We start from the raw sequence: 13,675 nt of genomic DNA, 5'->3' as shown, positions 1-13,675 counted from the left end.
AAAATTTACGAAGGGATGATTTCAACTTCACCATTTGGAACTCTTGGTTTAATAGCTTCCTTGTGAGCAGCAACCCTCTATCAAGAAAATCATGATAGGGAATACAAGCACGGAAATATCGTATCAATTGGGAGATATATACCCGTATGCAGGTGCTGCTTGAATGTTGCTACTTAGAAATGGAAAGTTCACAATTGGAAAGCTGAAATCATCTCTTTTGTCGTAAAGTTTTGTTTTCAACCGACCCTCATTGTCAATTTCTAGATGTAAGTCAAGATATGAGGCCGACTTAACTGTATCTGTAGTATCCTTTATCTCTAGCTCGATGGGATAGATGCGTTCCAAACAGTCACCAAATTTTGAACTATTTAGTAAAAGAACATCATCTATATAGCGGAAAGTAGAGTTAAAAGATATTGCTAACTTCTTATCTTTCTTCCTAAGAAGTTCCTACATGAAGTCAGCCTAATAATAATAAAGAAACAAGTCGGCAAGTAAAGGGGCACAGTTTGTTCTCATTGGAATGCCGACAGTCTGTTGAAAAACACGTCCTCCGAACGTAACAAATATGTTGCCAATCAAGAAATCAAACATCTTGATAATATCATATTCAGAGAATTTTTTGTTTGAATCAGAGTGATCCTTTACAAAGTAGGATTTATTCCTCCCTAAGACAAGATACTTGTATCTACGTTGGTCATTCTTTTTTATGAAGCAAAGCAATACGAACCCTTTCAATTTGTCTCTTAGTTTGGAATGTGGAATACTTGTGTAAAGAGTAGAAAAAGTCAAATGTTTTAATACTGTTACAAGATGAAAGAGAGTTAGATTGTATGTACTCTAAAAGATCTTTGGAATTTTTAAGTATCCACATCTGATTCACGCCCCCTCTAGAATAGGCAGTTTCACAATAACTTTGAAGCCCGTCTTTGATTGCTGATAAAAGAGATGTTAATAATTTAGAAAGAGGTTTCGTGGAGCAGGGTATCCAATACAGTGATAGAAGATCCAGTTCTTCATCTTTGGTTGAAATTCCAAAGGATATCTGCACATGTACGTTGGTGTAATCAAACCATCAAACAATGTAAGTCAGGGTTAACACATTTATTTGTGTAAAAAGTTTGATATATTAGTACTTAGGAGTATACCATATTTTTATACCATGACACTCGTCTGATTTGTAATGGATCGACGATAATAAAACCTTCTCAGTCAGTGTAACATTGACAGATTTTTTATTTCCGTGTATAATGTGACTTGTCTTGCATGTTTCATAATCATAACGGAAACATGTTTGTATATTTTTTTTATTTACTTTTTGCATGTAGACATGTGGGATGTTATGACTCCATACAAAATGTTCACTTTGGTGACAAAAACATGAATTCAAATGTACGTGCCGAAGTACCGGGATCACATTGCTGGAAAACTCTTGTACAATCCGGTAGCGTGCAACGTTTTGAAAACCAGTTTTCCGTTTTTAAAAAGGACAATAAAAATAAAATGTTTCAACATGAACAAAATCATCAGCAAAATCCAACTATGCAACAAACAGTTGCGGAGACTGTTCTCAAATCTATCGATATGAATGTGAACCCGTGTGATAATTTCTTTAAATTTGCTTGTGGTGGTTATATTAAAGAAACCAATCCATCAAGCGGAGATCAATGGGCTTTTAGCAGACCAAGGAATAGAATCAGAGACGCTGTCAAGGCGGAACTTCAAAGTATCGTTGAACAAAGTGACAAAATTCCACTGAAAAAAGCAAAACACCTTTTCCAGTCATGCATGGATGAGCAAACCATAGAATCTCGAGGAGTAAAGCCTATCCTTACATATTTGTCTGCCTTGGGTGGATTGCCTGTGCTAGGAGCATGGGATGATAAAAACTTTGATTATATAGACATGTTAGCGGCAACAAAACCACATTTGAAAGACTTTCAATTTCATTACCAGATGTCTGGTGTAATTATTGGTGTGACAGTGCAAAAGGATTTTGGTAAAAAAGGTCCATATGTGATATATTTAGACCAGCCTCGATTAGGACAGTTTGACTTTACTGGATTACCAAACCAGGAGGTTTATCGGCTTGGGAGAAACAACTTGTACAACAAGGCTTATGAAGAATATTTAGTAGATGTTGCAGTTTCCCTGGGGGCACATCCTGACATCGCCAAGAAGGACATGTGTGATGTTGTAGAATTTGAAACTGCATTAGCAAACATAATGTTATTTGAGGAAGAGAGAAGACTAGTAAATATACGATATACTAAGATAAGTATTCTAGAAATGTCAATTAGGTATCCGCAAATTGACTGGCTACAGTTTTTAAGGAAAATTCTATCCGTAGCGAATATTCATGTATCTTATCAGACTAAGGTTGTCCTTTGGGCTTCTCCCTACTTCGATCAGTTAAGCTCAATTCTTACTAAAACATCAACAAGAACTTTGGCTAATTACATTTTATTCAGAGCGATTCAGCCTTTATTACCAAGTATAAGTAAAACTCTACAATATATAAACCTTCGATACATTGCGACTGTCAACGGATTAAGTGAACCTACGTTACCACCAAGGTCTGACTTTTGTACTGATATAGTTATTGAACAGATGGACTGGGTAACCAGTCGAATATTCATAGAAAATCAAACAGATTCTGATCAAACTCTCGCATACGTAAACGAGATCAGAGGATACGTTCGGTTTGTTTTTACAGATATGATAAGTAAATCAAAATGGTTATCAGACGGAACAAAATCACAAGTCCTTAGAAAAATGCAATCAATTGAAGATAAGATAGGATTCCCAGAAGAAATTTTACAGGATAGTTTTCTCGATTTTTATTATCGACATTTTGATATGGGAAAATATTTTTTTGAAAACATGATGGAATCACTAACAGAAAATTACAAAATTGTTCTATTGAAACTTATAAACCCACCCAAGAATGAATGGCTCCTCCGTCCTGGGGTAGTAAATGCATGGCATAATTTGGCTACAACATCCATTGAAATACCATTGGGAGTAATAAGTGACCCGTTCTTCGAAAACTATTATTCACCTGGAATGAATTTTGGCGGCATTGGGTTTTTAATTGGACATGAATACGCTCATGGATTTGATGTTATAGGGATGAAATTTGACTGGAACGGACTAATTCGAAGATATTGGTCCGATAAATCTGCTATTAAGTTTGCCGATAAAGCTGACTGTTACGTACGTCAATACTCGCAATATTATATACCGGAAGCAGATTTATATGTTACAAATGGGAATAAAACATTAAATGAAAACATGTGTGACAATATGGGCGTAAAAGCAGCATTTTATGCATATAAAAAATTTCAGCGAGATAGAAACATAAGTGAGAAAGTGCCAGGACTACCGTTTACTGAGGACCAACTGTTCTTTATAAATATGGCAAGAGTATGGTGTTCTAACTCATCACCTTTATTTATAAGAAAAGTGCCTTTAATTGACCACCACACTCTCCCTAGGTTAAGAGTGATTGGTCCACTACAAAATAGCCAAGAATTCGCATCAACGTTCCAGTGTCCAAGAGGTTCATTTATGAATCCCATAAACAAATGCGGGTTTTGGTAGACAGTTTATATCAGCAATAACATTCATAAACAAAATATCTATTTATATATCATTATAATTAATCAGTTACAAATAAAATAATTAGATTATAGCTTGATTTTTTCCTAACAAATGTTTCCTCGTCATAATTTGTTGCATCACATCACTCTTAAAGAAAAGACAAGTTTCAGCTCTAAAAATTAACTACGTAGTAACCAATAGATCAAGAGAAAGCAAAAAAAACGGTTTACAACAGAAATCCATCGCTATAAAGTCAGGAGCCATATTTCACGTTTTCTCGAGGCACCCAGAGGGTCTTATATCAAACTGGATAGCACATCCTTATTTTTACGGAGATGATGTTAACCATGTTAACCGTACCCGGAAATTTAGAAGCGATCCTGTTACAATCATCGATCCTTTAAATAAACTTATTCAAGAAGGTTACCCATTCAACACTGTAATTCGATCTTTGAATATTGTTTTTTATTAGTATTAACATTGATTTTGTTGTCAGTAAATTAAAAGCAAACTGAATATTTTTGTCATATACATATATGTACATTTGTGGTTGTACAATCAATCGTTACCTGTGTCTTGACATTGCACAGGATTGTGTTTTTCTCTGACTGTCTATGACGTCTTGTCACTAAATATTTTTTTATTAGTTGCTATTGGTTTTGAACTACCTATCAATAACTGCAAGTACCCTCAGATCTGTGTGCTTATTTTTGTTGTTGAGATGTACCAGAACCCGATCACGTCCATTCTGTGTTTTTGTTAGATGTATTACTATTTGTATCCATCTGATGAGTGAAGTCTTTTTTCAACTTTTTTATTGTTTGTTCTTAGTATGTACTGTAAAACCGCTGTCTCAGGTTAGGGGAGGGTTGGGCACCCGCGAACATGTTTAACCCTGCCACATCCTAAATATGCATGTCTCAAGTCTTGAGCATGTACTTGAGTGGTTGTTTATTATTTTGTAAAGTTCTTGTGTTGGTCTATTGCACCACATTCTCAGGATCAGGTGCGGGATGGGCGCCCACTTACACGTTTTAACCCCGTAACATTCTGTATGTGTCTGCCTGTTGTCCCAAGCCAATAGCCTGTAATTCAGTGGTTGTCGTTTGTTCCTATGTTACATATTTATTTTTCGTTCATTATTTCGTACATATATGAGTCCGCTAGTTTTCTCGTTGTAATTGTTTTACATTTGTCACTTCGGGGCCTTTTATAACTGATTATGCGGTATAATGAAGACCGTACGGGAACCCATAGTAGTTAATTTTTTTGTCATTTGGTCTCTTAAGAAGAGTTGTCACATTGGTAATCAAACCACATCTTCTTTTTTTATATTGTACGGACTTTACAAGTTATAATTTCTACAAGGACGGAATAGTTCTGTAAATGCTAATAAATCATTTACTTTGGGTAGGGCATTGCAGTGGAACGATGAGTAATAAAGTTTGTTGTAAAGTTAATTTTGTTTCAAGCCAGGTTATAATTTTTCTATAGGTTAAAATAAAGAGGTTTTTTTTATCAACGCAAACCAAAACGCTTCTATATAAATCATCATGTATACCAAAATTAAAATTTCGCTCGTTCCCTCTTCAAAAGACATATCAGGGACATTAAAACATAAAACCATACCTTCAGACAGTTTGTCATGTCGGGCAATTAAGTTTAATGACATACTATACGGTATGGGAATAGCACATTGTTGAAGGCCAAGCGTTTGTTCACATCTAAGACATTTAGTACTGATGAATAGTCACTAATGCAATTATACTACATCATCTTCTATTTTCATGTTATAATTTTTTTTTTGTTTTGCTTACTGCTTCATAGGTTTAATGCAAAACAGCTGATCTTTCATTTTTTTCAAATATAATGCTAGATAAAAAAAATCATGTACATACTTGCATCATGCACATAGTACTTATGTGAAATGTTATTTAAAGGGGGCAAATGGGTCATGCCACGAAGATTTAAAAGTTATGAAACTATTTTATCTAACTCCATGTTTATAGACATGTACTGGAAACAGGAGTTGTAATACAAGACTGGTACTTAATCGCAGCTCCTCGATCCCAATGAACCAAATATCTAGTACATTGCGACAATTTGTAATTAACTAAACTTTGAAATACCGAAAGGGAAACAAGTTATTAGATATAAATGATTTTCTTTGTAGTAAAATTCCCCTTCTTGGTAAAAACAAGTTTGCATCATAAAGGTTAATGTCACAGGGGGGGAGGGGTTGATGGTCACTTCGATACTTCTTGGAAGGAGTGTGCCATTTTTGTTATATGATATTTTGATATACAAATGTAAAAATTTATGCAAAGTCATTTGATCATGTTTGCTCTTAAAAGCTTGTGAAATAAATTGCTATAGGTCATACAAAATAAAGACTAACTATAAACGACCACATTAAACTTGTTTTATGACAAACGAAAGCATTAAACGTCCTACATTTTTTTTCTAAAATAAAAAAGGCTACATATATAGATATAGACAATATGTGGTATGGGTGCCAATGAAACAACTCTCCATCCAAATAACAATTTATAAAAGTAAACCAATATAGGTCAAGGTACGGCCTTCAACACGGAGCCTTGTTTCCATTTTTGCAGCATGCCACTAGGTTACGGAAAAGAGAAATGAAAAACTTATTTATCTGAATGTACATATTTATTTCATTCTCCTTCTCTTTCAGTTTAGCAAATTAAACCATTCCAATCTGAATTATTGTTTTGGACATTTGATACCTTTTTAGATAAACTGTGTGACCATCATATTCAGGAAATCAATCCGCAATCTGACTATTCAAGACTCTTGTACATTTAGAAAGCATTCTTATTTAAACCATTTTGGAAACTCGAGTCAATCTGACATTAAAGTGAAAAAAGGTAACACGTATAAAAGACAACACGGAGGGAATACACACACACTAATTTTGGTACAGAGGGTTGGCTGTGGTTTATCAACAGCCCCACTCATCAATTGAGTTTTTCAAAAATTCTACCAAATACAAATATTTTGTAAGAAAATCATTACTAATTAATATATTTCCAAGCTATCAGAACTGTTGTGAAGATGAACCACATCATCTTTTTCAGTTGATATCAATGTATCAGTTGATAAGTGCCTAAAACAAAATTACGGGGCTATTCAATGTAGAAATTTTGATTTACTGAAAATTTGAATGAAACTTTAAAAATAAATAAAATTCATCAGATGATTTTACATACACATGTACATATGTTAATTTGTAACTGTACATACTTGTAGCTTTGAACGTTAAAAAGTAAAATTACAAAAATACTGCACGCCGAGGAAAATTCAAAACGAAAAGTCCCTAATAAAATGGCAAAATCAAATGATAAATAAAGGCAACAGTATTATACCACTGTTCGAAATTCAGTAATCGATTTAGAAAAAAAAGTTCGGGCTACAAACTGAAACTGAGTGAAACGCATCAAATATAAGAGAACCACCACACAACAGAAACACAACATTAAATATATCATACACAGAAACGAACTATAATATATCAATGGCAATTTTCCTGACTTGGTACAGGGCATTTTAAGAAAAACAAATGGTAGGTTAAACCTGGTTTTGTGACATGCCAAACCTCCCGCTTTAAAGGCAATGTTAAATATAACATTAAAATGACAACATTACATGACAGGACTACAATACATGGGAGCAAATATAGGACAGAGAAAAGAAAAAAAAACCAAAAAACCCACACGAATAATAGCCAACAAAAGTTACCAGTTTTTAAATTTGGTACGACAAACGTGTGTTTCGTCCACAAAAGACTAACCAATGACGCTCAGATGAAAGTTTGAAACCAAAACAAGAAAAAAGTTGAAGAGCACTGAAGACTAAAAGTTCAAAAACGTTGTAAAAAGTTGTGACCATTACGGCTAGGGTTATCTGCCTAGGATAAGAACATCATTATTATTTAGAATAATTCATATATTTGCAAACAGTAAATTTTATAAAATGACTGTATAATAGATATACATGATAAAATCGAAGTGGTGACAAACTACAGAATTAAAACGGATTCATTACATAAAACACCCTAAATACCAGCACATGCAAATACACAGCTGAGTTATCCAAAGCCAGTTCAGCGCTCAAAGTGACGTCACATTTGAATTTCTAAAACGATATCCCAAAAATAAGAAAGAATTTTGATAGAATTCGAGATCAGATTTGTAAGACTTGTATAACATTTATTGATAACAATGGAAATTACAATACTAATTAATATCAAATTGTGGTAGTGATTAGATAATTAATTGTATTATCTAGCTATGTCGGTGTTTCTTCTGAATCAAACTGTTAACCAAATATATTCTGTGTAAATTTCGTTGATCCAACCCAAATCTAATAAATTAAATGGATGATTAATCATCTTTACCATACCACACGAATACAACAGAAAAAACTACAAACCACAAGAAATTTGACAAAATCCGATGAGAATAACAACTATACCATCAAAACTATATACATGAATTTGGGATGTCCTTAGTTAGTTTGGACAAAGATACATCTTGTGGATCAACCAATTCGTGATGGTGTCCGAAAATATTACGGAGTGTCATTTTTAATCTGTCCTCTTCGTAACTTTTTTGGAGCAGTTTCTGTGTTAGGAGCACACTCTTGTATATGAAGTCCGTATAGTGTGAACATCCACGAGAATAACGTATCAATTGAGATATGTAAACACCATACGAAGGGGCAGAGGGTATGTTACTGCTGAGAAATGGGAAATTTATAATTGGGAAGATGAAATCATTCCGTTTATCAAAGATTTTCGTGTGAAGTCGTCCATCTGTGTCAATATTGAGAAAAAATATCAAGGTATGAAGCAGTCCTTCTAGTAAAAGAGGTACGAAAGATACCAAAGGGACAGTCAAACTCATAAATCTAAAATAAACTGACAACGCCAAGGCTAAAAATGTAAAAAGACAACAGACAAACAATAGTACACATGACACAACATAGAAAACTAAAGAATAAACAACACGAACCCCACCAAAAACTAGTGGTGATCTCAGGTGCTCCGGAAGGGTAAGCAGATCCTGCTCCACATGTGGTACCCGGTAAGTAGTCTAATTCGGTAGGTCACATTCATGAAAGGGAAGGGGATTGTAGTTACGATGTATGGAACATATCCGATATCATTTGTGAAACGGTTATTCCATAACGGTCAACCAACTCGTGATGGCGTCCTTAAAATTTACGAAGGGATGATTTCAACTTCACCATTTGGAATTCTTGATTTAATAGCTTCCTTGTAAGCAGCAACCCTCTATCAAGAAAATCAGGATAGGAAATGCAAGCACGGGAATATCGTATCAATTGGGATATATATACCTCGTATGCAGGTGTTGCTGAAATTTAGTAACAGTAGTATCCTTAGTTTCAAGTTCATTTGGATTAATGAGATGTAAATATTGGCTGAAATACGGGTTTGTCTTTTAGATTTTTTTTAATGAACTTTGTTTCATACGAGTACAAAAACAATTAGTACCCATTGGAATACCGACTGTCAGTTGAGATATGAATCCTCCAAATTCAACAAATATATTGTCGATCAAAACGTCCAGCATTTTGATAATATTATCGTCAGTATATCAACACATCAAACGAATGGACATTACATACATACCGGTCTTTATTTTTCTATAAATAAAAATGTGATTATATCATAAAGTCATGTTCCCTGGTGTCAACTACGTTTAAGTTACCTATGTTGCTACTTTTTTATATTTTGAAACAGATATGATAAGGGCATCAACATAAACTCATTTACATGCACAAATATATTTAGCTTGAAATGTATCATGCTATAATGAAATAACTAATTGTCTAACAGAAAAGACGAAAGCTTTCATCTGGATACATAACTAAGTAGTTAATTTGGGGCTTCTTCGAAAGATTTTTGCATAGCTATAACCCGTATGTTTGCACCACCGCCATTTTTTTTACGTTTAAACTTATTATGTATGTTTTTTTATACCTTGCTGCCAAGGTAATGGATTTTTTTGAGACTGAAACAAGTAAGAGGGTGAGTCAGCTATAAAGCCAGGTTAAATGCACCATTTCAACATAAGAAAATATCTGTTCCAATTAAGGAATATGACTGTAGTTATTCATTCGTGTAACGTGTTTGAGCTTCTTATTGTGCCCTTTAGGTTTAGGTTCTTCCCCTTTATATTTTCTTCGCAGTTCAGTATTTTTGTTATTTCATTTTTTTGTAAGAAACAGAATGGTTTTTGTTTGTCATTATTGTGACTAAGATAATCACACAATTTTGACCGTAGTATCCCAATTTTCGTCATTTTTACTACTACCGGTAATTCCTTCTACTACTAATATGATGAACTTCTATGCGACTGTTAAACAAATGGGTTAGGCTAGCAATACAACCAGTTTGATAATATACCAAAACAGGAATCTAATAGTTGTTTTCCATTCGTCAAATGCTTAAATTTCAGATTATTCTTTTTTTATTTTTAACAACAAATAAATATTCTTTATTCTTTAAATTGCTTGTTACAACTTTACTTCATTGTCCAAGCTTCAATAAAGTATCCCTGTGAAATACTTTCTGAGTATCCAGGAAAATACACAGAATATAATAAAATATAAACATTATTTTTTTCCATCAATTAAATCAATCTTTTTAACTTTATAAAAAATACATTTTACAATATTGTTTTGTTCTCATTCATAAACCTTCGTAGCTCCTTTATAAACATAGCATACACATCTAAAAATTTCAGTTTTTGCTCGGATACATAGTACGACTTGTAAATACAAAAACCTAGTATTGTCAAGAAATAATTAAAACCGTTATACCCTTGATCTGATATTTTGTATCCAAATACTATATGTTTTGCTAATATCTTGTTTTGAAAATTAATTTTTGCTAGAAGATAATGTACTTTCTCCCAAAAATCTTTCAAAAACGAACATGTAATAAAGAAATGCAAATAATATTCTTCTTTTGTTTTACAGAAATTGCATTTACAATGTATCGTTCTCAGATATTTTCCACTTTAATAGTAGCTGCTTTGTAGGAATAATATACTGAAGCAGTTTCCATCTGAAATTTTTTAACTTATTTTCCTTTAGAATTTTAAATATAAAATCGTATACAAATGATTCATGTGGTACGTTTTCTAATTTTAAATATCTTGTCGAAACGTTGATACCGATTGGCTTTATATATTTTTGATCTACTAAAGTTTTATAGAATATTTTATTGTTGATATCTCTTGTTTCAATTTGTTTATTTTTCCATCGTAATTTAACCTTACATATATTGATTATACTCTTAACGGAGTTTTCTTTTTTTTTAAACTTGCATCCATTCTTTTGGGATGCAGGATTTTAACATTTTAAACTCTGCAATCCAATTTGTTTTATTAATTAACTTTTTTTAAATAAAACTTTCGGATAAATTTCCTTCAAGATCAAATATGTCGTTAATATACACCAATCCACCTTTAATCCAGTTCGGGAAAAACAAGCATTTGTTGCGATATTTATTATATTTATTTCCCCAAATAATCTGTTTTCTAATATTAGAAAAGTGATTAGAAAATGTTGATAAACCTCCTCCTGTTTTAATCCAACTTGAAATTACTTGTAAATAAAAATCGGGTATTTTTCCATCTATTGATTTAATATTATCTAAATGCATGTTAAAGATAAGAAAGTTTTTACCAAACTTGTTAAAATATTTAGTAGGAATAATCTTCCAATTCGGCAGATTGGTTGTTGTTAATTTAGAGACCCATGAGGCTTTCAGTGCTGTAAAATAACTGTCAAAATCAATCATTCTTACCCCCCTTTTTTCGTATTCGCCAATAAGTGTGTTTCTTTTTACTCTGTCATTTTTTCCTTCCCAAATATATTTGAAACAGCAGCTTTCAATTTCTTTCAAGTAGATATCTGGAACTTTGCACGAAGTAGCCAAAAATGTAAATTTTGGTGATATCAAAGATTTTATGATCAATATTTTCCAAACCATTGTTAATTTTCTTTTTTTCCCATGTTTTAATTAATGATTTCATGTTATCAATTTCAGGTTACCAATTTAACTTTTCACATTGAAGTCTATCATGACCAAAATAAATGCCTAAAGCTTTGACGGGTTTGTCTGTCCAGCGTATGCCCTCAATCTTATCTACGCTGTTTAAGCGCCCGAATCCAAATTCTTCTGTTTTATTACGATTTAGCTTCAACCCTGAGAAAGAACCAAATGTTTCAATTATATTCATAGCTTTAGATATATCTGATTTTAAACTACAAAACAGTGTTGTATCATCAGCTAATTGCGATATTTTGATGCTATGTGTTTTATTATCTATAGTAATACGAAAACCTTTAATGTCTGAGGTTTGCCTCAATCGCTCGGCCAAATTTCGACCGATAAAACAAAAAGTAAAGCCGATAAAGGACACCCTTGACGGATTCCTCTAGAGTTTTCAAAAATTTCGGATACCCATCCATTATTTATTGCACACGTCTGTATTCCCTTATATAATGTTTCCACCCATGATATGAATGATTCATTAGAACCAAAATGTTTAAGAACACTTAACATAAATTCCCATTCCAAAGAATCAAAAGCTTTTGTAAAATCAACAAATATTATAGCCCCATCTATTCCGTTTGATTCTGCATAGTCCATTATATCTTGGATTTGCCGTAAATTAAATTCAATAAAACGATTTTTACATATCCGGTTTGATCTTCATTAATTGATTTAGGAAGAAGTTTTTTAAGTCATTGCTAAAACATGAGATAGTATTTTCAAATCTACATTTAATAATGATATTGGACGATAACTGTCTAAAGATAATGGATCATGTTTTTTTAATAATAAAGTAAGAACACCTGTTCGTTGTGTATATGAAAGAAGTTTTTCCGGATGTCCCTTATTTAACCTCCCCATCATAAATTTTTAGAGTCATCTACATTTATCTCCCTTTCCATAACAGTATCACCTACATATTTATACAGCAGATCTTTATCTGGAGCCGTGGTTTTATATAATATTTTATAATAGTTTTTAATCATTTCTAAAATTTGGTCTTTGTTTGTTGTTACCTCGTTATTTTCATTTCTGAGTTTGTTAATAGATTTTTTTACTTGTCGCTGTTTTTCTAATTCCAGAAAATAAGAATTATTCTTTTCCTCATGTTCTATCCATTTCTCCCTTGATCTAATTTGAGCCCCCTTTGCTTTATATTCATAAATTGTGTCTAATTGTAATTCCAATTGTTTTATATTATTTGTTAGTGTTTCATCTTCGTTTAATTGTTCATCTCTGATTGTCGTTAAGTGTTCTAATTCGCTTTCTAATTTTCTTGTTATCTCCCTTGATAATTTCGATTTTCTTTTACATTATAGAATAGATTCGTCTCTAATTTCAATTTTTAGATTGTCCCTTAAATAATAGACGGATATCGCCACTGTCACTATTGAGTATACGATTTTCGAACTGATTAATACTCTGTCATTTTCAAATGTAGAAAATGGTGGATAAAACCTGATTTTAAAGCGCTAAACCTCTCACTTTGATGACAATCTCATCAAATTCCGTTATATTTACAGTGATGCGTGAACTAAACAGACATAATAAATAAAATAGTCAAAATATGGGTACAGCAGTCATCATCGTGTAACATTTTTAAAAGGGAACAATTTATCAGAACACAAAAAAACATCTATCTACAAACACATTGATTCGCGTGTCTGACGTATTGAAGTATCTGTATTACGTTTTAATGTAAAACAGTGTCCACCAGACAACACGACATTGCTATAGATTCTAAAGCTGTCACACGTTACTTCTTTCAATCATCAGAATCTGCACGTCATTGTCAACAAACTACCAAAAAAATGGAAGTCTGGGTTCACACATTTATTTGTATAAAAATTTATATATTAATGCTGAGGAGTATATAAAGATTAAAACATGGCTTTTTTCCATTTTCCGCTGGATCCAATACACTTAATGGCTATTTGTACGTCATTACTGGACATCACA

General features: G+C 32.7%; 1 protein-coding gene across 1 annotated transcript; it reads left to right on the top strand.

Annotated features, from left to right (window-relative positions):
• Positions 1 to 1,257: 1,257 nt before the first annotated feature.
• On the top strand, positions 1,258 to 3,670 carry LOC143062211 (membrane metallo-endopeptidase-like 1). The gene has a single exon (XM_076233990.1). The coding sequence runs from the start codon at positions 1,267 to 1,269 to the stop codon at positions 3,601 to 3,603; it is 2,337 nt and encodes a 778-aa protein (XP_076090105.1). The 5' UTR covers positions 1,258 to 1,266; the 3' UTR covers positions 3,604 to 3,670.
• The last annotated feature ends 10,005 nt before the right edge of the window (positions 3,671 to 13,675 follow it).

Source organism: Mytilus galloprovincialis, chromosome 2 (genome assembly GCF_965363235.1).
Source record: "Mytilus galloprovincialis chromosome 2, xbMytGall1.hap1.1, whole genome shotgun sequence".
NCBI classification, from domain to species: Eukaryota; Metazoa; Mollusca; class Bivalvia; order Mytilida; family Mytilidae; genus Mytilus; species Mytilus galloprovincialis.
This window is presented reverse-complemented; position numbering and strand designations above follow the sequence as displayed.